Here is a 27,436-nt window from a genome sequence, read left to right as displayed (position 1 = left end):
TAGACAAATCTCAACAGAACAAGCGTGTCGAATTTTATTCTGCGTTCCCAGAATCTCACATGAAGAGATCGGGCACGCAGACAGTTCTTTGACAGTTGGCTCTTGTTGGTGTTTCAGACTTTAGAATCTGGTCAAAGTTGTGGGGTATACCGTTTCCATAAGAAACTTTGTTTTCACAATGTTCAACATCAGTGATATAAGTGGGCAGCCGTACTCGGAATCCCCATTTTAATCAGAGGGAGCCTGACACTAAACTTCTGCTTCCAAGCTGTGTCTAACCAGCAATGCAAAATCACAAACTGTAGGATTGAGTAAGCAGAGCTTTGATAGATTTAATACAAAAACTTTTTCTCCCCAAAAATGGTCATACTCAACCATGGGATTCTTTGTCTCTGTTTGTACCTCAGGTTTTTACACTCTTAATCACTTTGCATTAGGTAGACATGATCCAATAATTGTTTTTATGGGATTATAACACTCGAAAAATGCTACAACACAGCAAACTTGCATTTATAATATATAATAATCTTTATTGTCACAAGTAGGCTTACATTTACACTACAATGAAGTTACTGTGAAAAGCCCCTAGTCGCCACATTCCGGCACCTGTTCGGGTACACAGGGAGAATTCAGAATGTCCAAATTACCTAACAGCACATCTTTCGGGACTTGTGGGAGGAAACCGGAGCACCCGGAGGAAACCCACGCAGACACAGGGAGAATGTGCAGGCTCCACACAGACAGTGACCCAAGCCAGGAATCGAACCTGGGATTCTGGAGCTGTGCAGCAACAATGCTAACCACTGTGCTACCATGCTGCACACCTTTCATGCCCCAAAGTGTTTTACAGTCAAATTAAACACTTTTGATTTGTACCACTGTTGTATTGTAGGTGACGCAACAAGCTAATGTGCAAACAGTAATCTGTTTTAACGGTGATAATTGAGGGATAAATATTATCCAGGACAAGGGGAGAACTCCCCGGTCCATTTTCAGGATAGTGCCACTGAATTGGTAACACCAACTCTAGTGGGCTACAACCTAGATTCGTAGAACGATACAGCACAGAGGCAAGCCTTTCGCCTACTGTGCCCGTTAGCTCTTTGAAAGAACTATTCAATTAGTCCCACTCCTTTGCCGTTTCACCACAATCCTGTAAAATTTTCCCTTCAGGTATTTATCACTTCCCTTCTGAAGCTTACTACGGACTCTGCTTCCACCGCCCCTTCAGCTAATGCATTCCAGATGGTAGCAATTCACTGCATCAATTTCTACCCTTGTGTTGCTTCTGGCTCTTCCGCCAATGACCTTAAATCTGGTCACCAACCATTCGCCAGCGGAAACAGTCTCTCCTTATTTACACTTGGTGAATTTGAACACTTCTATCAAACCTCCCCCTTCATGTGCTCTAACAACAACAACCTGCGTTGTGATTTTTGTGCAGCAAAATATTCAGAGGTACTCTAGGAGTGTTATCAAAGACTATCCAACAGAGAGCCCACATAAAGAGACATTTTGGGGGGAAAGGGGAGAGGTTTGGTCAAAAATGTAGGTTTTAAGCAGTACCATAAAGGAAGAGAGATATAATTTCAGAGCATCGGGCCTCGGCAGCATAAGGCAGGGCCACTGATGGGGGAGCAATTAAAATGTGGTTCCCTTAAGAGGCCAGAACTGGACGAGCCCAAATATCTGGGCTGGAGGGGATTAGAGTTAGAAAGAGCTGAGCACACAGAGATTTGTAAATCTTCGCTGCAATTCTGGTAAAGGTCCTCTGCACTCGCCATGAGGCTCTCCTCAAGGCTAGATAAACTGCATAATAATAATCTTTATTATTGTCACAAGTAGGCTTCCATTAACACTGCAATGAAGTTACTGTGAAAAGCCCCTAGTCGCCACATTCCGGCACCTGTTTGAGTACAATGGGGGAGAATTCAGAATGTCCAATTCGTCTATCAGCACGTCGTTCGGGAATTGTGGGAGGAAACCGGAGCGCCCGGAGGAAACTCACGCAGACACAGAGAACGTGCAGACTCCGCACAGACAGTGACCCAAGCTGGGAATCGAACCTGGGATGCTGGAGCTGTGAAGCAACAGTGCTAACCACTGTGCTACCGTGCCGCCCAGAGAAATTACGATTATTAGGGGGTGGGGGGGGGGCAATTCATTGGATAATGACATGCACAAAAAGAGACATTCTACCCCTTTAAGGAATAGCTAATTTATTAATTTAGCTAATTGGTTTACTCACAAGCATATAAAGAGACACCCATGGGGCCACAATCTTACTGAATGACGGAGCAAGAGTCGATAGTCTGAATGGCCTACTCCTGCTCCTCTGATCCTAAGCCCTATTAACAACATCTTTTTGATAACTTCTCAACTTTTCCTGCCAACTGCAAAGACTTGCCTACGTCCATTTACAGGTGATTCTGCTTCTGCACCATCTCCAACACTATCATTTAGCTTCAAGCTGCCTCTCCTCATTTTTCCTACCGAAATGAATTACCTGCGAATACTCCGGGTCCTCCAATGGATTCTGATAGTTTCGGAACAGTTTCACAGCTTTTAAATACGTTTCCACGGCTTCAATCTTTGCTTCACCATAACCTGTTTGTTTCAACAACAAATAGTCATCTTTAAAAATGCCGAAGGAAAAGCGAACTTCACGAAGGTTGAGTTTCGACAAATCCTTCGGTTCCTCTCACCTGTCTGTCTTAAGTGCTGCAAAGTCACATCGTCAACTGGGAAAAAGCTCACAGTAGCACCGTATTCGGGACACATGTTTGCTATCGTTGTTCTGTCCGCTACAGACAGCTGGGACACACCAGGGCCAAAGAATTCGACAAATTTGCCCGAAACGCCTACTTGTCTAAGATGCTGGGGGTGGTGTGGGGGGTTAAAAGAGAAAAAGAAAGTGAATGAATCCTCTGCTCGCTTTGCTTGTAATTTGGTTTATACTACAGCCTGAAGGGTCAGAATAAAAACGCTAAAACCTTCTCGTACCTTTGTTATGCTTAAAACAACATCGATTGAGGTGGCCAAAGTACTCGTGGCCCCCACCAGTTTGCATCCGACCACCTCAGGTAAAGTCAGCGTGACTGGCTGGCCCAGCATAACTGCTTCACTTTCTATCCCGCCAACCCCTGGAACACAAACAAACACTCACTTTATTCATGTACATGGGATAAAGAAAGGAGCACATTTACAGCGATCCAGCAAGCACGTTGCATAAGGCTTTTGGATATAACTGCACAGTGTGTGCAAATTTAGCATACATTAACAGTTTAGTCCGGATAATGCGTAGGCAGGAATTAATTTTCCACCCAGCAATTAGCTCTCACTTTGTCACAAATACCAGACACCGTCTTATTGATCAAACACCTTTCGAGCCAGCATGTAGCAACATCAGGTGTGGCTTGTTTCAGGTGTTTGGGTTGCTTCTGTCACTCCAAGAATTGCGCTGCCCAATGTTTTAACTGAAGTGTCTTTAAATGAATAGCATGGTGCAATTTTTTTTAAAATTCCTTTATTGGTGAAGAACACTGGATCTGGTCAAAAACTAGTCTAAAACAGCTGGCATTTCTTTTGCGCATCACACGAGTTAAAACAAAAGGCATGTTTACGCCTGTTAAAATACAGCGATCGGTGCAATACTAATGGTTCTATAACCAGATGTCCCCATCATATTTAACAAGAATGTCAAAGTCAATGAAAGGCAGATTAGAACTGTCCCTGCAAAATAATTTTGTATCTAACACCACGATGTTAACACCATTACCATGGGCTACACAGGTTTGATCAGAAGGTTTATTATCATCTTCACAGGGAAATTAGGGATGGCGGTAAATTTCTGGCACATGCATAAGCAGGAGAACAGAAATAAAAAAGGACTTCCAGTATAGTTCAAGATTTCTGAACATTGAGTGAGCAACTAAACTACGCAACCATTTTCCCTCCGTAGCAAGTTTAAGCTTCCGTTAATTTTGTTTTGGATAATTGGGAAAAGATTTCAGTTAAAACTTTTAAAGTAGCATCTCTTTCTCTCACAAGTCAGGAATTTACCTTATACTAAGTAGAAACGGCATTGGGAAAATGCTGATTGCCTGAACCAACACTTGCGTGAAAATTTTACTGGAATAATATGCTCAAATCTACAAGCTCCAACACACGTAAAATATCGGAATTGGCTACTACAGTGGTTCTCATTTTCAATTGAAGCATTCCTTTTCAAACTTCATAACCACGGATTCTCCACCTTGTCAACATCTGAATTACACTTTTGCATATTTATATTTCTGAATATTAAGTTAATCAGTGTCCTCCAGAGGGACTTGCATGAAATTCTACCTGGGTTACGTGAACATTGATGTGATTGCCGGGGTGAAAACTTTTGTCTTCCCTTCATCTAGAAGGCAAGTTGACAGGTTCAGCAACATGTTGAATACTTCATCAAGTGACACCACCCGCCTTCTCACGGAATAGCTGCTATGTTGGAGGTTTTTGCTCTTCCCCTCTGCGGGTTTGCCAGCCTGCAACTCCGCCAGTAACTAGAATGGATGACAGCACACACCCAGCTAAGGCCGTCACAGCAGCCTGTCGCATCCATGACATATCACGGACCACCGTTTAAAAATCACTGACCTGCGGCTCCCAGAAATCAGGTAATGAAGAATAAAGCTGGAGCCTAATCTTACACCCGTTTATTTACAGAGATATTCATTCTAAACATGCGCATCCAAATCTAATCACTCCTGCTCCATTTCCTCCTACATATAGAAGCACAAGTGAACACCGCCAACCCCCCTCCCCCCCATGCCCACCACCTGCATATAATTAAACTCAATTTGTATACAATTAAAAGTGAGTGCCTTTCCCCTTTATTCTGGTTTTGTCTTTCAAACACAATAATCTTTATTCGTGTCACAAGTAGGCTTACATTACACTGCAATGAAGTTACTGTGAAAATCCTCTAGTCACCACATTCCGTCGCCTGTTCGGGTACACAAAGGGAGAATTCAGAATGTCCAATTCACCTAACAGCGCGTCTTTCGGGACTTGTGGGAGGAAACCGGAGCACCCAGGAAAACGCACGCAGACACGGGGAGAACGTGCAGACTCCGCACAGACAGTGACCCAACCCAGATTCCTGGCACTATGAAGCAACAGTTCTAGTCACTGTGCGGCCCATTAACACAAACCTTATTATGAAGTGCTTTGAGCGATTGGTCATGCGACACATCAACTCCAACCTTCCAGATTGCTTTGATCCACTGCAATTCGAATACTGCCACAACTGGTCCACAGCAGACATGATCTCCTTGGCCCTACACTCATCCCTAGAGCATCCCGAAAACAAGGACTCCTATGCCAGACTCCTGTTCATTGACTATAGCACGCCTTTAGCACTATAATCCCAGTCAAGCTCATATCCAAGCTCCAAAACCTAGGACTCGTCCCCTGTCTCTGCAACTGGATGCTCAACTTCCTGACCCACAGACTGCAATCAGTAAGGATAAACAATGACACCTCGTTCACGATAGTCCTCAATAACGGGGCCCCGCAAGGCTGCGTACTTGGCCCCCTGCTATACTCCCTATACACACACACACACACACACACACACACACGACTGTGTGGCAAAATTTGGCTCCAACTCCATCTACAAGTCTGCTGATGACACGACCGTAGTGGGTTGGATCTCAAACAACGATGTGTCAGAGTACAAGAGAACCTAGTGGCGTGGTGTAATGACAATAATCTCTCCCTCAATGTCAGCAAAACTAAGGTGCTGGTTATTGACTTCAGGAAGCGAAGTATCGTACACACCCCTGTCTGCATCAATGGTGCCCAGCTTCAAATTCCTAGGTGTGTACATCACCAACAATCTGTCCTGGCCCACCCACGGCAACACTACAAACAAGAAAACACAACAGTGCCTTATACTTCCTCAGGATGTCCATAACGACTCTTACGAATTTCTATCTACAGATGCACCATAGAAAGCATCCTATCTGGATGCATCACAGCTAGGTACGGCAACTGCTCAGCCCAAGACCGTAAGAAACTACAGAAAGTTGTGAACACAGCCCGGTCTATCACACAAACCCACCTCCCATCCACTGACTCTGTCTATACCTCCCGCTTGGGAAAGCGGGCAGCATAATCAAAGACCCCCTCCCACCCGGGTTATTCTCTCTTCTAACCTCTTCCATCGGGCAGAAGATACAAAAGTTTGAGAAAACACACCAACAGGCTCAAAAACAACTTCTCCCCAGCTGTTACCAGACTCCTGAATGTCCTTCCTGTTAAGTAATGGGTTACACCTCCTAGGGTCTGAACTGGTCTTCTGGACTGAACTGATCCTTTCTACGCATCTTCTCTACAGGTGTAGCACTATATACCATATACTTCATCTGCTGTCTATGTTTATGTATTTTCATTATGTATCCTCATATACTTAGCGTATATTCTATATTTTTCATGTATGGAGCGATCTGCCTGAATTGTACGCAGAGCAATACTTTTCATTGTACCTCAGTACACGTGACAATAAATCTAAAGGAGCCAGAAGAGGTGAGGCTTACAGTACAAGAAATGCATCAATGTATGAAGACGGCATTATAGATGAACACGGTTGGTTTAACTCCTTCACATTCCGCCTCAAAACCACCGATGTCATGAGTGCTCCGACAGCACCATTCAGCAAATACAATTTACAAAACCAACGACTAATTCATTCCAACAACATGGAACCGCTGATATATCTCTCCTTAAAACAAATTGTGAACAAATTAATTAAAAGACTGCAAATAACTAGACACATTTGAGTGTTGCCAAAGTTAAGGGGAAGGCTGGTCCTACGATTTAAGTGGTCAAGGGATAAACAGAATCAACTGCACACTCACCCCATCCTAGAATTCCAAGACCATTCACCATTGTCGTATGAGAATCAGTGCCCACCACACTGTCGGGGAACAAAACGTCTCTTAGGTCAAACACGACGCGTGATAGATATTCTAGGTTTACTTGGTGCACTACTCCACTTCCTGGGGGCACCACGGTTACATTCTGAAATACTTTGGAAGCCCACTGCATCAAAAGGAATGGGGAGCGTGAAAAAACAAACAATGGGGATAAATATACATTTAAAAAAATCAAACAATGCAATCCATCTCAGTCTCGTCACAAAACAGCTCGGTCAATATTATTTTTAACAGACATTTTCACATTCTCTGCTTTGATTTGCTACAAATCAGAACATGCTTCTGCCTTTGCAGATTTTACCTCACTGTAAGACTGCCCTCTTGTTACTTTTGACCCGGACACAACACAGGTGAAATTAACTTTTACTTTTAAATACCGGAGGTCTTCAGCTGCCCAATAACTGCAGTCTGTAGATTTATAAATTTAAACACAATTAACTTTTTAGCATTAACAATAACTATAATTAAATAGGCAACAAATACAACGGGTTAACTACTATCTAATCTCTAACCCCCCCATCCCTTTAACTCACCCCCACTCTCTGCACACACACAGACAAGGGGAAAGAGGGGTGTAAAATAACACTGCAAGTAAAAGGATAAGAGTCTTTGTTACAGATGGACATCTTCCAGTTAAGATTATTTCTTCAGTCCAGGCTTTCAGATGAATATGATCTTTTCTTTCAACGTGAAATGGTTTTCCCTGCAGGCTCACAGAAATAGCTGGCAGCCAGCATTTGGGTGAGAGAGTGACGGCCTGAGGGTGTGGCTTCCACCTTGAGAGTCCAGTGGCATCTCCACGGTTCTCTCCAAAAAAAAATCCACCCGACAGGAACTAATCGCTGTCGGTTGCCGAACAGAATATTGTCCCGGGTCAATCCATTGGCCACATCTCTTGGGTGCCACAAAGTCTGGGTTCTTCTGCCCAAAATACAAAACCTTGTAACACAGTGTACTATTTTGACACGTCAAGTTCCTTACTTCCTCTGCTCGACTTAAAGGTATGTCTCCATTAACGATCCATGGACCAAAATCGATAACGGCAAAATAAAAATAGAAACTAAAGGAATCAACAGGAAGGACCCTTACACTCTAACATAGTGAATTTATTACAAACTACTGCCACTGTCCACTTATGCTATGAAATGCTAAAGAGGTGCAAATGTAGCTCTATACTTTGTAAACATGTTCTAGCAGGGGCAGCACGGTGGCGCAGCAGTTTGCACTGCTGCCTACGACGCTGAGGACCCAAGTTCGATCCTGGCCCTGGGTCACTGTCCATGTGGAGTTTGCACATTCTCCCCGTGTCTGCGTGGGTTTCACCCCCACAACCCAAAGATGTGCAGCTTAGGTCGATTCGCCATGCTAAATTGCCCCTTAATTGGGAAAAAAAATAATTGGGTACTTTAAGTTTATTTTATAAAAAGTTAACATGTTCTAGCTTTTAGAGAACAGGCATGAGGGAATCTTGAAACAGAAACATAGAATTCTAGGAACAGCTAACAGTTAAGGTAGCACCTGTGGATAAAACACATAGGTTGACATCTCAAATGGGACCCTTTGCATCATTCTATATACCAGGAAGCATAATAGCACGTTAAACAGGAGAAGTGTATGGAAGTGTTGTAAAAACACTTCCATTTATACACGGCCTCAGGATATTCCAAAGCTCTTTACGGCCAATTGAGTATTTTTGTATTGCAACGTAGGAAAAACACCACCCAATTATCACACAGCAAGCTCCCACAAATCGCAAAGGGATAATGACCAGGTCATTTTGTTTTGGAAAGGGATGGTAGTTGAGGGATAAATATTAGTCAAGACACTGGGAATAATTCCCATCTGCCGCTTTGAAACAGGGCCATGGGCCCTTTTATATCCAGGTGAAAGGACAGAAGGGGACTGGTTTTATGCTTCATCTGAAGGATGCATCTCAGGCAAGGCAGCATTCCCTCAGCTCTGCACTGGAGTGTCAGCCACATCTTTGTGCTAAAGGCTCTGATGTGGGACTTTATCCCAAAACTGTCCGACTCCGAGGAGGGAATGCGGCCAACTCGGAGTCATGACTGAAGGAAGTTAGGGCAGATGTCTAAATGTACCATGGTGTAATGTTAAATGTTTGAAGGACTTGCTATACATTTCAGGACAAAATTAAAGAAAATCTACATTGAATGAAACCATCTCAAATAACAGAAGGAATGCTACGTTGTCAGAAGTACTTTCTTTCTGGTGAGTTTGTTCCATCAAATGTGTTTAAAAGATCCCAGGGCAGTACTACACAAGAAAAGGGCCGAGAGTTCTCTTAATGTCCTGGCCAACATTCATCCCCCGACCAACAACAGCAAAACAAACTACACGTTATTCGCCTTGCTGCTGTGCAGAAATTAACGGTCATGTTTGCTCACACAGCACCAACTGCACGTCAAAGCACTGTGGAATATCGTCAGGACATAAAAATTATTATAAAAGTGAAAAATCTTTCTTTCAGAGTGAGCTGATAATTAAAAGGGAATTAAGGCCCCTTTAAAACGTTGTTGCAACCATTAGATTAGTACTTTATTTGGCTTTTTTGATAATGGCTGTACATGGTCTTGGCCAGTGGGCGGAGGCTACATTATCTTTGTTGGCATTCTGTCTTTGCTACTTTACTCCACCCCAAAATAAGCACTGGGTTGGGTTTTTATTTTGCACTGGTGAACTGTGCTCTCCCACTCAGCACCTTAGTCTGCCTGTCCCTAGGCAAGCAGGATATTTAGACATCATCAAGGTCACAATGATGTTACATTTTTCTACCTACTTCTTCTGAAACTGGAGATTTAGGATGAAAATTATGCAAACTTGTGAGGAGTAATGCTACAAGGTTCCCCAAATTTGGGGGAAGGAGGGTTGCGCTTATTGTGATAAATTTACATAGTTTCATTACAAATATGGACAAATGATTTTAGAAGTGAAAAAAAGTGATCAGAAATTAAAAGCTTTCTAGGATGGCAAGGTGGTTAGTAGTTAGCAGGCCTACCTCACAGTGCCAAGGACCTGGGTTTGATTCTGGCCTTGGGCGACTGTCTGGAATTTGCACGTACTTCCCGTGCCTGCGTGAGTTTCCTCCGGGATCTCCGGTTTCCTCCCACAGTCCAAAGGTGTGCAGGTTAGGTGGATCGGCCATTATCAATTCGCAGGGTTACGGGGATAAGGCGGGGGAGTGGGCCTAGGTAGTGCTCTTTCAGTGGGTCGGTGCAGACTCAATTGGCTAAATGGCCTTCTTCTGTACTGTAGGGATTCTATAGATTGCAATATATGAATAGACGTACCTTAAAAAACTGTAGCCGCTCTTTATTTCTGTTGAATTCAATTTCTTGGTTCTTTAATAATGTTTCTGGTCTACAGAATATTGAAATAAAAGCTTGCAATGAATTTTAACATAGCTTTCAAATTCGATTGTATTTTAAAACACTTGACCATAGATAAACAGCACAAATGACATACAATGTGGGTTATTAGCTATTTGCATAAATGCAAAATACTGCAGATGCTGGAAATCTGAAAATAAAAAATAAAATGTTCTGAAGTCAAATGGACTTGAAACGCTAACTCTGTTTCTCTCCCAACTGATGCTGCCAAGCCTCCAGAGCTTTTCCGGAATTTTCGTTTTTTATTATACAGAGACAGGTATGAGATTTTTCCATCCATATCTGTCCCTGACTTTGCTCCACCTCCCACCCCCCGCACCCGACAAAGAAAACTCCTGATGACAGTTTATTTTTGGTATTGCCTTACAACATACAAGAAGAAAAGCCCAATCTTACCCGGCTACAGGTTGCAGGTGGAAAGGACAAAGCAATGGCGTGTTCTCGATCTCGGTGCTGCGTTTTCCTGAGGGACTGGAACCCGTTTCGCCGCTGCACTGACTCAAACAGCCGCTGGAGCGTTGACACGGCGAGGCTTTCGGTGGCAGCTTGGCAGTGGACATTCTAGGCGATGCTCCAGAGCCGTCACCTCCACCAGGATTAGGAGCGTTTTGAATGGCACTACCCAAGCAAAAGAGGGGGAGGGGGGGAAAGAGGTACAATTATGGACCTCACTGAAAAAACACCACTTTTGCAAAACAAACAGTAATGGCAGAATTTGCTAATTATTCTTCAATCTTGTAAGAGCAGAAGAAATCGAAGCAGAAGCGATCACTTGGCTCCTTCGAGCCTGCACTGCCATTCAAATAAGATCATCGCTGATTATCATTATCATAGAATTTACAGTGCAGAAGGAGGCCATTCGGCCCATCGAGTCCGCACCGGCTCTTGGAAAGAGCACCCTACCTAAGGTAAACACCTCCACCCTATCCCCATAACCCAGCAACCCCACCCAACACTAAAGGCAATTTTGGACACTAAGGGCAATTTATCATGGCCAATCCACCTAACCTGCACATCTTTGGACTGTGGGAGGAAACCGGAGCACCCGGAGGAAACCCACGCACACACGGGGAGGATGTGCAGACTCCACACAGACAGTGACCCTAGCCGGGAATCGAACCTGGGATCCTGGAGCTGTGAAGCAATTATGCTATCCACAAGGCTACCTACCGTGCTGCCCCCTTTCTGACTGTGGCCTTCCACTTTCCTACCTGCCCCCCACCCTCATAACCCTCGACTCCCTTGTAGATGAACAATCTGTCTCACAGCCTTGGATAGCACAAAGAGAATTTTATTTTCATATTGGTTTGATTCTGCAAATTAATTTACTGAACCCATGAATATGAAACTCATTACTGCAGCAAGTTAACAGTTTCCGAGTTTGTCTATTACAAAGGTTTTCACATTTCGCATGGGGGGGAACGCTCTGTACGCTGATCCTACTTTACTTGCAAAGGAGATATCTGCAGAGCTATAATAATAATAATCTTTATTGGCACAAGTAGGCTTACATCAACACTGCACTGAAGTTACTGTGAAAAGCCCCTCATCGCCACACACCGGCGCCTGTTCGGGTACACAGAGGGAGAATTCAGAACGTCCAATTCACCTAACAAGCAGGTCTTTCGGGACTTGTGGGAGGAAACCGGAGCACCCGGAGGAAACCCACACAGACACGGGGGAGAACGTGCAGACTCCGCACAGACTGTCCCAAGCCGGGAATCAAACCTGGGACCTTGGAGCTGTGAAGCAGCAGTGCTCACCACTGTACTATCGTGCCGCCCGAGCTACGAGGGAGGAGCAAGGGTCTGGGTTATTGCATAGCTCTTGCACAGAGCCAGCAGAGGCACAATGGGCTGATTGGTCTCTATCTGTGCTCTATGACATTCTGGATCTGATGAGCATCCAGAATTCTACTTATTGAGTACAAGTACTTTTAAGTTTGAAGTTAAAACACTGCCCATCATTGTAGAAATGGTGTTTCATCAGTCCATGTTATTAGAAATAGTGGCGGCCTCCCCGTGGCATGTTTCTCGGTGACGGGAGTTGGCCCGCTGCGGGATCTACTGCTCCCATCACTGTCAATGGGATTTCCCATTGAATCCATGCTGCAGGGAAACCCGCCACAGGCAGGCGACTGCCGTCGGCGGGACCGGAAGATCCCGTCGGCGGGACCGGAAGATCCCACCGGCATGGACAGCCAGAAGATCTCAGCCAATAAGTTCCAAAAAAAGCCCAGAATTGGATAACCCCCTTTGATTCCCCGAAGTGACTCAGTCTAGCAATCTCAGTTTGAAAACCCATGCTGCAGCAGAACAGAATTGCAATAGCTTCCCAGCATGGATGGGGGCTATTTGGCTCTTTGCACCTTGTGCCAGCTATCCAATTAGTCCCTTTTGAAATGAAATGAAATGAAATGAAAATCGCTTATTGTCACTAGTAGGCTTCAAATGAAGTTACTGTGAAAAGCCCCTAGTCGCCACATTCCGGCGCCTGTTCGGGGAGGCTGGTACGGGAATTGAACCCGCGCTGCTGGCCTTGGTCTGCTTTACAAGCCAGCTGTTCAACCCACTGTGCTAAACCAGCCCCTAATAAATACCTCCTTCCTAATAATAATAATTGCATATTGTTAGTAGACTTCAATGAAGTTACTTTGAAAAGCTAAACCAGCGAATTGAATCCATTTTCCCAAAGCTCTCGTTTTGGTCCCGTCCAAGTGGTTACTGTTACTGCCTCCCGAATAAGCAATGCCTTGACTTCAAAATTCTCACCCTTGTTTATAAACCCTTCCATGACCTTGCCCTGGCCCCTCCCGATCTCGATAATCCATTCCAGCCCCATGAGCCTCTGACATATCTGCACTCCACCAGACGGGTTTTGCCCGATAATGCTTCTGTGAAGCGTCTTGAGAAGTTTTGCAATGTTAAAATCTGTCGTTCAAGGGGAATGTACAGGCAAATCGCTGATGCAAAAACTGGTAGAGCAATGTAAAATTCCAGCTGCTTTAAGCAAATCTTACTCATGTTTAGTTTCCTTGCCTTTTGCTGAAATCAAACTGCAGTGAATGGTCAACAATCAGATCGGTTGGGCAGACTGGATTGACTTTGCTAGGGTCTCCTCCAAGTTTCTTCACTGCTTCCCTCATGGCTGCAAAATCCACCACGGCAGGGATCCCACTGAAAGAAATTAAGCAATCAGAAACAACAGTTTCACGCTTTTTAAGGGCCCTGGCCAATATTTAATCCTCAACCAACAACAGTTTATCTAGACATTATTACACAGCAGTTGGTGGGAGCTTGCTATGCACAAATTGGTTGCCAATTTCATACGGTGGTGGCTACACTTCAGAAGTCCTTCGTTGGTTGCAAACTTTAAGTCTTTTTAGTGTAGTAAAGGATAGGGGGTCAGTTAGCTCAGTTGGCTGGACGGCTGGTTTATGATGCAAAGAGATGCCAACAGCGTGAGTTCAATTCCCGAACTGGCTGAGGTTATCCATGAAAGACCCATCGCTCGAGGTGTGGTGACCCTCAGGTTAAATCACCACCAGTCATCTCTCTCTCTCTCAAAAGGGTGGAGCAGCCTATGCTCCCCGGGGACTATGGCAACTTTCACTTAAGGATAAAATGTTGCATTTTAGCAGCATGGCATTAAGAAGAATAAATTGACAGATTCTGAATATTCCACATGGAGAAGGGATGACTAACACAGAACATTACAGCACAGTACAGGCCCTTCAGCCCACAATGTTGTGCCGACCATTTATCCTAATCTAAGATCAACCTAACCTACACTCCATCAATTTACTGCTGTCCATGTGCCTGTCCAAGAGTCACTTAAATGTCCCTAATGACTCTGACTCCACCACCTCTGCTGGCAGTGCATTCCACACACCCACCACTCTCTGTTTAAAGAACCTACCTCTGACATCTCCCCTATACCTTCCTCAAATCACCTTCAAATTATGTCCTCTCGTGACTTACAATTTGCTTTTTCTGCATTTGATCTGGCAAAAGTAATTGTTTATTAAAAACAGTCTCAGGATGTGGGTGACAGTGACAAGGTCATGTTTACTGTCCATTTTGATTGTCCCAGGTGGTGGTGACAGACCTTTTGAACTTGTTTCAGTCCTTATAGTAATGTTTTTGCTCTCCCACAACAGGATTTCGATCCAGCGATGGTAGGAAATAGCGACATTCATCCAGAGTCAGAATGGTTTGTGGCTTCAGGAGATCTTGGTCATGAGCTTATTGGTATTTTAGGCCATTTGGATTTTGGTTTGCATGTCTACGCATCTATGAATTGGGAAGTCATTCGCAACAGTGTGAAAAGATCATTATGTGCCTGGTCACCTAGCAGCACAAGTGTTTCAGGATATCAGTCATTGGAGGAAGCAGAACAAAAAGTGACCCAGTTGGACCCAGAATGTTGAACACAAGAACAAGCATTATCAGCCACTTTTTGTTTCATTAATAGTGAAATGAAAGTCGCCAAAGTCCCAGAGGGCCAGAGGCTGCTCTCCCCTTTTTGAGAGGTGAAGAGCTGACTGGTGGTGATTTAACCCGAGGATTGGCACACCTCAAACAAGAGGCAAGGCTGAGAAGGTGGGGCCTTCATGGAGAGCCTCATCCAGTATGGGAATTGAACACATGCTGTTGGCACCGCTCTGCATCACAAACCAGCTGTCCAGCCAACAGAGCCAACAAAAAGACCTTGGCCGGGATTCCCCTACCCCCCGCCAGGTCGGAGAATTGCCAGGGGCAGTGTGAATCCCGCCACCTCCGGCTGCCGAATTCTCCGGCACCAGAGATTTGGCGGTGGCGGGAATCGCACCGCGCCGGTCGGCGGCCGCTGACACCCCCCCCCCCCCGGCGATTCTCCGGCCTGCGGTGGGCCGAGTGGCCGACCGTTTTCGGCCAGTCCCACCGGCGTAAATTAGAGTAGGTCCTTACCGGCAGGACCTGGCAGCCTCTGTGGTCCTCGAGGGGACGCGGGGGGGTCTCGCCCCGGGTGGTGCCCCCACGGTGGCCTGGCCCGTGATCGGGGCCCACTGATCCACAGGCGGGCCTGTGCCGTGGGGGCACTCTATTTCTCCGCAACGGCGGCTGTAGCGGTCCGCCATGGCCGGTGCAGAGACTAACCCCTCTGCGCATGCGCTGGGATGACGCCAGCACACGCTGGCGCTCCCGTGCATGAGGCAACTCGCGCCGGCCGGCGGAGGCCCTTTGGGGCGGCCTGACGCCGGAGTGGTTCACGCCACTCCTCGGCGCCGGGAACCCCCACCCCGTCTGGGAGGGGAGAATCCCGCCCCATAACAGCAAATTTAGGCCATTCAGTCCATCGAGTCGGCTCCGCCATTCCATCATGGCTGATATGTTTCTCATCCCCATTCTCCTGCCTCCTCCCCATAACCCCTGATCCCCTTGTTAATCAAGAGCCTATCTAGCTCTGTCTGAAAGACACTCAGTGATTTGGCCTCCTTCTAAACTCCAGTGAGTACAGACCCAGAGTCCTCAACCACTCCTCATATGACAAGTTCTTTATTCCAGGGATCATTCTTGCAAATCTCCTCTGGACCATTTCCAAGGCCAGCACTTCCTTCCTTAGATACGGGGCCCAAAACTGCTCACAATACTCCAAATGGGGTCTGACCAGAGCCTTATACAGCCTCAGAAGTACATCCCTGCTCTTGTAATCTAGCCCTCTCGACAGAAATGCTAATAAAATGAAAATGAAATGAAAATTGCTTATCGTCACAAGTAGGCTTCAATGAAGTTACTGTGAAAAGCCCCTGCATTTGCCTTCCAACTGAACCTGCACGTTAACCTTAAGAGAATCGTGAACTAGAACTCCCGAGTCCCTTTGTGCTTCTGAATCCCTGAAGTCTTTCCCCATTTAGAAAATAGTCGATGCCTCCATTCTTACTACTAAAATTCATAACCTCACATTTCTCCACATTGTATTCCATCTACCACTTCTTTGCCACTCTCCTCGCCAGTCCAAGTAATAATAATAATCTTTATTAGCATCACAATTAGGCTTACATTAACACCGCAATGAAACTATGAAAATCCCCTAGTCGCCAACACTACAGCGCCTGTTCGGGTACACAAGAGGGAGAATTCAGCATGTCCAATTCACCTTTGACAAAGAGTAATCGGACACGAAACGTTATCTCTTTTCTCTCCCTACAGATGCTGCCAGACTTGCTGAGATTTTCCAGCATTTTTTCTTTCGTGTCCAACTCACCTAACAAGTACGTCTTTCAGGACTTGTAGGAGGAAACCGGAGCACCCGGAGGAAACCCACGCAGACACGGGGAGAATGTGCAGATGCCGCACAGTGACCGCTGCATCCCTGGCGCTGTGAAACAACAGTGCTAACCACTGTGCTACCCCGCCACCCATAGTCCTTCTGCAGCCCCTCCACCCAACTGTCATTAATAGTAAAGACAGTACAGCTAGCTACCATCACTAATAAGACTTGGACTGCCAGTGGGTTTGTAAAATTACAACCTGGCCCTTTATATTTTAAGCTGACACCAAAACTGGAACAATCCATTACAGCAGAACTGTTACTAGATATTCGGAGTGCCTTTATTACAACATTAACTGTACAAAGCTGAAACACTCCAAAACGTAACATTTTCTGAATATTCAGGGTCATTTCACTCTTCTATTTTTAACGAATTTACCAAGTTAGAGCACTTTCTCTTCTTTTTGAGACTCTCCTGGAACCCTATTCTTCAGATGTTCACCTCTCCCCTCAGGTCCCACTGTCCACAAAGAATAACTGGTGTGACTGACCAAAAGCAGGAGTCAAAAGGTCTTCAATTTTTATAATCTTCCCAGCTACACAGTAACCTAATGCCAGATGAGTCCTTCACAAATGGGTGGAAAGTAAGGATTAAGGGAGTAGGCGGAGGAAGCAAAGCACGATTCGAACAGGACCAACCAAAATGATGGAAGGGTTTTAAAATGAGGGTAGCATACAAGATAACAGAGAATCATTTTTCAAAGTTAAATACGTTCCAACAAAAAGCCTTAGTTCAGATAAATACAGCTCTCATTTTCAATTATACAAAGTCGCGTGTTAAAAATTTAACACTGGGGCGCCACCTGGTAAATTCCCCAAGTGCCCATTCTGCATCGATGCAAGGTGACAAAAATCACAACACCACCTGATCCAGTCGCCACCAGACAGCTACAGAGGCACATTACACCCGAAGCAAACTATCGAGAATAACTGAGGTTAAAAGGTGTAGTTTAAATATTAATGTATTTTCTGTCAGTTATTCTTCAGCCTCCCTTCACCTTGTGCACAGGAAGCCAAAAGCAAACATAGCCACCATGTAAAGCAGGGTAAGAGGGCAAGGGTCATTGAACTAAGGCACATACGAATAATTCAACTTCCACTTTAAAGTCACAGGTCTTATCCCTGCTAAATATAATTTGATTCAATATCCATAAGTAAGTAGCAAGATAGGTAGGTTTTGGAAACTACAGTGAATTAAAGAACAATGGAATTTCTGCACAGCAGAGTTTTGAGAACTGGGGGATGCAAAACTGAGGCACTTCGGCATCACCTCTGGTAGGAGGGTACAACTGCAGCACGATAGGTTCACATAGGAATTCCCCATTACAAATATGGACGCTGAAATTTAGAGGGGAAAAAATTATGCACGAGTGACATATACATCATATACCAGAAAAATAAATAATAATATTAAAAAGCTTCATCTGAATTCTTAGGCAACAAAATATCCACTGGCAAGTTATGACCAGGGGGTCGAAATATTTAAATAAAATACATATTTCCCCTTCCCACAAGTAAAGCCAAGTATATTTAAGTGGAAATTTAACACTGAGCTCAATGTTCTACCCACGTGAAATCTTGGAGGAGAACGCGGGCTGGCCAGAAGGGAACATCAGCTTGGTTTTGTTGGTTTTTCCAATCTAGAATAGTAAGAGCATCTTCTTTTTTAATATGGAGCCCATCACAATTTCGAACAGCAGCTTCCAACAGTACACGGATAGAGTACGGCAATCCCACTATTGGAGAAACCAAGAGCAATTTCAAGTTATCGTTCAATGAATTCAAACAAGACTGGGCAATAAAACTCCCGAACACATTTGCAATAATACTCCCGAACACATTTGCAATAGTATTCCCGAACACATCTGCAATAAATAATACTCCCGAACACATTTGAAATAATACTCCCGAACACATTTGCAAATATCTTACCATATCTTGGGCCATTGAGTTTAAAGACGTTGAAGTATTTCTTGTCTGGACAATCTGCAGTTAACGGCTCAATTAAGTAATGGAAGGGGTGTTCTAAAATCAAAGGAAAAAATGTTTTAGCAAACATTATGCGACTTGTGGCAGTAGTTTTAATGTTAGGCTTAAAAATCTACCAATCTTTAAATACACAGAACATTTGCTTACTCTGGTCGTAAACTCAAGTGAAGTTCAAAGGGCTGATGGAATATCGACATTCCTGGACTACACATAACAAAATGGCCATCATCTGGTACGTGGCAAGTAGCATGAGCATATTTCCAACAAGAGAGAATCTAACCATGTCCCCTTTACACTCAATGCTGAATCCCTATCAATATCCTGGAGGTTACCATTGAAACTTAACTGGACCAGCCATGTAAGAAGTTTTACAACACCAGGTTAAAGTCCAACAGGTTTGTTTCGCCATGTAAGAGCAAGACAGAGGCTGGGAATTCTGTGGCAAGTAACTGCCTCCTGACTCCCCAAAACCCGTTCACCATCTACAAGGCACAAGTCAGGAGTGTGATGGAATACTCTCCACTTGCCTGGATTAGTTCATCTCCAACAACACAAGAAGCTCGACACCATCCAGGACAAAGCAGCCTGCTTGATTGGCACTCCATCCACCACCTTAAACATTCACTCCCTCACCACCAGCGCCGAGTGGCAGCATGTGTGTCATCTACAAGATGCACTGCAGCAACCCGCCAAGGCTCCTTCAACAGCACCTTCCAAACCCATGACCTCCTTCACATAAGACAGATCAGTAGATGCATAGGAACACCACCACCTGCAAGTGTCCCTCCAATTCACTCACCAACCTGACTTGGAACTATCTTTTCATTCCTTGCCTGTCGCTGGGTCAAAAGCCTGGAACTCCCTTCCCAACAGCATTGTGGCTGTGTCTACACCAAGTGGGCTGCAGAGGCTCAAGATGGCAGCTTATCACCATCTTCTCGAGTGCAAGCAGATGCTCACAAACCATGAAAGAATAAACAAAACTATTCTGCGGATAGAAATCAGAGGCGACTAGTGCTGATGGGTTAAACTTAGAACATCAAAGTACCCCGCTGTCGAGGATGAAAGCTCAGTGATCCAACTGGACAATTAGAGATGGGCAATAAATGCTGGCTTAGCCAGCGATGTGCACATCTTGTGGAATGTCATCTCTGGGATTTCAGCAAGTGATCAAAGTTTGGCGTCCAACACTAGGTTTCTCATCTCCATGGTTGGTCCCACACCGAAGCACAAATGCTTTTGTCTAAAGCATCTCTAATTCTCCACCTGACTACACAGCCAATTTGAGATGATGGTGGGTGTCCACATGTGCTGAGATGACTGAAAGAAACTGAGGAAGTGTGTCTGTGCCCATTCCAGTTCACTGGCCCACTGCAGCCAACAAGCACGACCACATCAAGTCCTTCCTAGAGATTCTGTTATCTAGACTTTGTGCAAAGTGCATGCACAAGACCCATGCTTCAGATAGTGTCAGCATGCAGCAGAGGGCCTAATCAACATCGAGGAGGGGTATTATACTGTTATTGCCCTCTTCCAACAGCTGTGGTCAGCAGTGGCAGGCTATTGAGTTAGCTTTGAAGAGAGAAAGCGGAGGAAAAATTCACCACCGCTGTCGTCGAAAGAGCTTCATGGAACAAAACAAAATAAATGTTTTTACTGACCGTTTTAGCTTTCTGACCTGCCACTGGCAAGAACAAAGTACTTCGCTCCGTAGAGAGATACATTTCTGGTTAAATCTAACTATATTGTTCTACTAACCAAGGAGGTGGGCTAGTGCTTGGGATGGGAATTGCCTGTCAATAGAGAGACGGTGGGGTGGTCCATAGTTGGCCACCTTTCTCCAACTTTCTTACGGAGCAGGAAATCTACCAGTTAACCATTTACAGAGCACGTAGTCCACCAGCCACCCGTTTACAGAGCGAATAAGCTACCAGTTACCGGAATGTGTGAACTACTAGTTACCCGTTTACAGAGCATGTGAGCTACCAGTTACCAGTTTACAGAGTGGGCAAGCTACCGGTTACTTGTTTATAGAGCGAACAAGCAACCAGTGACCAGAGCACCCAAGCTGTCATCTACATATTTAGAGCATGTTAGCTAATTTCCCGTTTACGGAGCAGGAAATTTACCAGCTACCCATTTACAGAGTGGGTAAGCTACTATTTACAGAGTGGGTAAGCTACTATTTACAGAGCAAGCAAGCTACCAGTTACCAAAGCGCGCAAGCTGCCAGTTACGCATTTAGAGTATGCAAATTTCCCGTTCACAGAGCGAGTAAACTATCAGTTACATATTTACAGAGCGTGTGAGCTACCCGTTAACAAAGCAGGTAAGCAGAGGGGTTCTGGAGAGGAGTGGCGGGAGCAATATCTCAGGTGGTGAAAGTCCGGGTCACGCCAAGCTGGGGGCTAGCAATATTTGGAGTAGTGGACAAACCGGGAGTGCAGGCGGCGAAAGAGGCCGGCATTCTGGCCTTTGCGTCCCTAGTTGCCCGGCAAAGGATCTTGCTACTGTGGAAGGAGGCGAAGCCCCCCAGCCTGGAGGCCTGGATAAATGATATGGCTGGGTTCATAAAGTTGGAGAGGATTAAGTTTGCCTTGAGAGGGTCTGCGCAGGGGTTGTACAGGCTGTGGCAACCGTTCCTAGACTATCTCGCGGAGCGTGAGAGGAAGGTCGGTCAGCAGCAACCTGGGGGGGGGGGGGGGGGGGGGGGGGGAGGAAAGGGGGGACTGCCTGGGAGGGTGGATGAGCAAGAGATAACAGGAAGGGTTGGGGAAACTGGCACGTACGGATGAGGGCCAGTGTACAAAGCTGTGTAAATATATCATTTTGCCATGTATATATATTGCTCTGCACGATTTCTCTTTTTTTCTTGTTACCGGGGGGGGGGGGGGGGGGGAGCGGTTATTGTTTGTAAAGGAGAAAAATTGTGTTAAAAAACTTTAAGAAATATATTTTTAAAAAACAAAGCAGGTAAGCTACTACTTATCCGTTTACAGAGCAGATAAGCTACCAGTTACCCATTAGCAGAGCAGGTAATCTACAAGTGTCCCATTTACAGAGCAGGTAATCTACCAGTTACCAGGTTACAGAGCGCAAGAACAAAGAACAATACAGCACAGGCCCTCCAAGCCTGCGCTGATCAGGTGTCCTATCTAGACCAACTGCCTGTATCCTTCTATACCCTGGCTGTTCATGTGCCTATCCAGATGAGTCTTGAAGGTCACTAACGTATCTGCCTCAACCACCTAACCTGGCAGTGCATTCCAGGCCACCATCACACTGTGTAAAAAAACTTCCCCCACACATTTCCACTGAACCTTTCCCCCTCACCTTGAACTTGTGCCCCCTTGTAATTGTCATTTTCGCTTTGGGGAAAAAGCCTCCAACTCTTCACCCTATCTATACCCCTAATAATTTTATAAACGTCTATCAGGTTGCCCCTCAGCCTCCGACTCTCTAGGGAGAACAATCCCAGTTTATTCAATGTCTCCTCATAGCTAATACCCTTCATACCTGGCAACATCCTGGTAAACCTTTTCTGTATTCTCTCCAAAGCCTCCATATGTCCTTCTGGTAGTGCGGTGACCAGAATTGGACACAATATTCCAAATGTGGCCTAACCAATGTTCTATATAGTTGTAACATAATTTTCGAGCTTTTATGCTCGATATCCCATCCGGTGAAGGCAAGCCTGCCATATGCTTTCTTTACCACCATCGCCACCTGTGCTGCCACTTTTAAGATCTGTGGACCTGCACGCCCAGACCTCGCTGCGACTCTATGCTCCTGATGGTTCTGCCATTTATTTTATAGCTTCCACCTGAATTGGATTTACCAAAATACATCACCTCGCATTTGTCCGGGTTAAATTCCATCTGCCATTTTTCCACCCAATTTTGCAGCCTACTATCCGCAACTCCTACAATCTTAGTATCATCCACAAACTTGCTAATCAGACCCACTACGTTTTCTTCCAAGTCATTTATATATATATTACAAAGAGCAGAGGTCCCAGTACTGATCACTGCGGAACACCACTAATTACAGACCTCCCATCTGGGATTGATGCCACCTGGCCCTGGGGATTTGTCTACCTTAAATGCTTTTTAAAACAGCTAGTACTTCCTCCCTCGTAGTAACGACCTGTTCTAAAATGTTTACACATCGCTCTGAGACACCACCAATCAACGTGTGAGCTACCAGTTACCCGTTTACAGAGTGTGTAAGCTATCAGTCACCAGTTTAGAAAGTGTGTAAGCTATCAAATTCCTGGCTGCAATAGATTTTGAGTGAGTGAGTGAGTTTGAGCAAAGGTATGTAACTAACCAGGTTTTCACTATAAATGTTATGCAATCAAATCGCTGCTTGCTGTATATTACAGATTCACAAATGGATCTACAGTTTTTGCTCTCGGTCCTGAAAAGTGCCCAGTCTACCTCAAATTACCCCGGAGGGGCACAGTATCACAAAAGGAAATTCAAGTTACAGGTGAAGATAGTCGTTTCACGACGCTACTCTGTAGCGGCGACACAAGTGATATTTTCCATTAACATGATGCTGCCGCCAAGTCTAAAAGTCGTTCTGTCTAACATATAAATGAGTAACGTGGTATATGAATCTCAGTGCTAGTGAGTAGGTAGTACGAGTGGCTGATCATATCAAACAGCAAATTCCTTTGGCTTTTTGCGACATGCAGAGTGTTGACCGTACTCAACCAGCCCCTGCTTACAAAACACAATGTTTCATGTTAGATGTGATTCCACAGCACTTACTGAATAACCCCGAACGTGTAACGAATTACAATGACAATAAATTTAAACATTAGTCGGGATAGCACTGTGGTTCACTTTAAGGATCAGGTGTAGCCCACACAGCCCTTTGAGCCTGCTCTGTCATTCAATATGATCACAGCTAATCTTATCCTTTTTCGAAATTATCGTTTTCCAATTAAGGGGAAATTTTTGCATGGTCAATCCATCTACCATCCACAACTTTGGGTTGTGAGGGTTAAACCCATGCAGACTAGGGGAGAATGTGCAAACTCCACACGGACAGTGACCCAGGGCCGGGTTCAAACCTGGGTCCTCAGCACCATAGGCAGCAGTGCTAACTACTGCCCACCGTGCCGCTCCCTCATCTTGGTCTTCAACTCCATTTTCCTGCCCGCACCACAAATTCCTGAATTCCCCGAGACACCAAAAATCTGTCTATCCCAGATTAAGGTGTATTAAACGATGGAGGATCTAGAATCCTCCTGGATAGAGAATTCCAAAGATTCACAACCCTTTGAGTGAAGAAACCTCTCCTCATGGCAGTCCTAAATGATCCGTCCATTATCCTGAGACTGTGCCCATGTTTTAGATTCCCCAACCAATGGAAACAATCTCTTCAGTGTCTATCCAATCAAGCCCCAAGTTGCTGGTTTCAATGAGATCACCTCTCATTCTGATAAACTGGATTCAAACTAGCGGCTAGTTTATTTTGTTCTCACTTTTGGCCGGCGCAGACACGAAGGGCTGAATGGCTCTTCCTGCGCCGCAACTTTTCTATAGTTGGTTCTTCTAAACTCAGATAATTTATCCCGCCTCTCACCGTAGGACAATTCCCGCGTCCCAGGAACCAATTTAATGAAACTTCTCTGTATCACCGCCAATTCAAATATGTCCTTTCTTAAACGTGGAGGCCAAAACCACCCACAGTATTCCAGATGTGGTCTCACCAAAAGCCCGTACAACTGTAGGCCAGACTTCTTTATTATTGCATAGGGATTGGAAAACAAGAAAGACCAACATGCCATTTGCTTTCCTAATTGCTTGCTGCACCTTCAGACTAACTTTCCGTGTTCTTTGTATGAGCACGCTCAAGTCCCTTTGAACATCAACACATACAAATTTCACACAACAAAAAAAATTCTGCTTTTCTATTTTTAGGATCAAAGTGTAAAACTTCACACCTCCCTCCATATTATACTTTGGCATCTCGTTATCCACTCATCTAACCGCTCACTTATTTGATTTTGCAGTCTCTCTGTATCCTCCCTACAACTCTTCTTTCCACCTAGCTCCGTACAATCAGCAAACTTAAACTTTGTCTCTTCAAAGTCTTTAATATAGATTGCAAATAGCGGAGGCCTAGCATTGATTTTTGTGCCACTCCACTACATTACCTGCCAACTTGAGAATGCCCTGCTTATGTCCACTGTACTTTCTATCCATTAAGCCATCCTCTATCCATCCTAATATATTACCCCAACTCCATGAGCTCATATCTTGCTTATTAACCTTGTCGTCTGGCACTTTATCAAACGCCTTTCCGAAATCCAGGTATAAATAATAAAGCTAATATAATAAATCCAGGCCTTTCCCCTCTGCAGTCAAAAGAAATATGACCAGGCATTGCGTCTTTTCGAGTTAAACAAAAAACATGGGGAACAACAGTTCCCTGGTGTATTCTCCAGTCGATTTGCCCACCAATCAGCACCCTTTTCTCATGAAGCATAAATTATCGTTGCCATTGAAATTTGGTATTCTTGCATCTGCCCTGATGAGTGCAAGATGAAATGTTTTGACAGCATGTCTCTTATTTTAATCAATTCTAATATTTTATATTCTGTTTGTTTCTCTAATGAAGAATCCTTCAGTTCTGCTACTCCATCCCACCAAAACACTTTTCCCCATCAGAAAACAATTGCACAGTTGCAGCGGTGCAGTAGCTAAGTCAGTCTGTGAAGAAGGACACTGAAATGAATGCACTTTACCTGCAGAGTCCTTGGCCATGGATTGTGCCTCCTGAATCGGAGAGGTCAGGATTACATTCAGATAATGTTTCAATGGGTTCTCATGCTTGTCCAAGTACGTAGGCCAGTGATGAACAAGTAACATTCGGTAGATGAGGTGCTTGCTACCAATAAGTACACTCAGTCAAATGATTTGATATATTGCCCTTCCATGGAAAACCAAAGTACAAATGAGAAATTGGCAACTGGACTGCTTGTCGGAGATTGCACTAATATGTGTCCTCCCAGTGTATTTAGGATAGATATTAATATCAGAAGAATGTGGGCAAAGGAATCCCATAAAAGCCACATGATGTAAGATGAGGAGAAAGGCATTCCCTCCTTCTGCCCTGGACCTTGGTGTTCTGAGGGGTAGGGCGGGAGCCTGGTTAGGGTGCTCTTTCAGAGGGCCAGTGCAGACACGATGGGCCGAATGGCTTCCTTCTGCACTGTAAGTCTGCCGAGTTAACTGCCCACCCCTGTAATCTGCACTTGCAAAACTTCACACAATGTAACTGTTGTGAGAAGATAAAGCTCCAGTAACTAAAGAGTCTCAATACACGATAACAAGAATAGTTTAGAATTCTAAATATTGGAATTCCAAACATTGGTTTTACGTTTTTGCATTTCTGTTCAGTTCAATGAAAATCGCTAAGAAACTCCACATAGTTTGAACTTAGCAATAAAGCTACTGACATATAAAGAGGGGCCAAATTGTATTTCTGACAACGAAAAGGATTCAAACTCTCAATATTTCAATTTTGCTTTCACCTTCCCCTCCCGTCCAATTGCCATGATCCTGTTTTAGTTTTTGAACTGGAAAAACTTGCATTTAGATAGTGCCTTGCAAGTCCTCAAAAGAGTTTCCAAGCCAGGGCAGTTACTGGTGTCTGGAGGGCAAGTGGCAGGCAATTTAAGCACAGCAAGATCCCACAAGGGCATGCTACATAAATAGTCCTCAAAAGAGGGATCTTTCACATGTAGCTGAACACTATCTTGGAGCGACACTGAAGCACCGATCAATGATTCTTCACACGGGTTGCTGCAGTGGGGGTTGAATCTGCCGTCCGCCCAGCTAAGTCGGGAACATTCCCACTGAGTACAGCTGCCACTCGAAGATAATTCTGTTCTACGTGAATTGCCAAACAGTTTCTTCATGGCAAAATAGCTTTTAACCCTCTATTAGATTCTTCTTTCTGTTGGCTAGAGAGGTTGGCACAAAGGCTGGGCCAGAAACGACAGGCCAACCTCCAACCAATGACATTTCAGAGCACTTCAAGTTAACAGGCACTGCAAGTTAACAGGAGTGCGGGACAGATGACTCAGCAGAGACCTCCGGTGTTTTCAAATTCGGAATCCGTGGCAGGTAAGTAAATTCACTGGCGGCTTACAGAGAAACAGCATGCTCCAATGTCACATTTGTGCAAATCACACTGTCGCCAAACAGGAGCACGGATATTTAACAAGGCGAATTAGCGCACAACTCCCCTGATATTGCTGTCCTTCATTAAAAATCCGAACCTATTTAATTTCCTACCGCAAAATCCACATCCTTTTTCTCTGGCTAAATTTAATTCCAATCGTAGCGTTAATAACTTCAACAAAATAATTAATAATATAATCATTATTAGTGTCACAAGTAAGCTTACATCAACACTGCAATGAAGTAACTGTGAAAATTCCCTAGTCCCACATTCCGGCGCCTGTTCAGGTACACAGAGAATTCAGAATGTCCACTTCACATAACAAGCAGGTCTTTCGGGACTTGTGGGAGGGAACCGGAGCACCCAGAAAAACCCACACAGACACGGGAGAACGTGCAGACTCCGCACAGACCGTGACCCAAGTGGGAATTGAACCCATGCCCCTGGCGCTCTGAAGCAACAATGCTAACCAGTGCTATTGATTGCAAAATGGAATTATCAAACAGATGTCCGTGTGAACCTGCCACTTGTTTCATCTGTGCT

The 27,436-nt window shown here is 44.7% G+C and overlaps 1 protein-coding gene across 1 annotated transcript in view; it reads right to left on the bottom strand.

Moving 5' to 3' along the window:
* The window catches only part of ireb2 (iron-responsive element binding protein 2), a 74,719-nt gene that overhangs the window by 26,929 nt on the left and 20,354 nt on the right, over positions 1 to 27,436 (bottom strand). Inside the window, exons 2-10 of the mRNA XM_072492982.1 lie at positions 18,635 to 18,727; positions 18,273 to 18,438; positions 13,429 to 13,566; positions 10,787 to 11,008; positions 10,292 to 10,361; positions 6,906 to 7,089; positions 3,004 to 3,143; positions 2,706 to 2,877; positions 2,507 to 2,607 (exon numbers count right to left, since the gene is read on the bottom strand). Coding sequence (XP_072349083.1) covers positions 2,507 to 2,607; positions 2,706 to 2,877; positions 3,004 to 3,143; positions 6,906 to 7,089; positions 10,292 to 10,361; positions 10,787 to 11,008; positions 13,429 to 13,566; positions 18,273 to 18,438; positions 18,635 to 18,727 — 1,286 coding nt within the window. The remainder of the gene's footprint in view (positions 1 to 2,506; positions 2,608 to 2,705; positions 2,878 to 3,003; positions 3,144 to 6,905; positions 7,090 to 10,291; positions 10,362 to 10,786; positions 11,009 to 13,428; positions 13,567 to 18,272; positions 18,439 to 18,634; positions 18,728 to 27,436) is intronic.

The sequence above is a fragment of the Scyliorhinus torazame genome, chromosome 30, assembly GCF_047496885.1.
Source record: "Scyliorhinus torazame isolate Kashiwa2021f chromosome 30, sScyTor2.1, whole genome shotgun sequence".
Taxonomy (NCBI): domain Eukaryota; kingdom Metazoa; phylum Chordata; class Chondrichthyes; order Carcharhiniformes; family Scyliorhinidae; genus Scyliorhinus; species Scyliorhinus torazame.
Note: the sequence above shows the minus strand (reverse complement) of the source record. Positions and strands in the feature narration are given on the sequence as shown.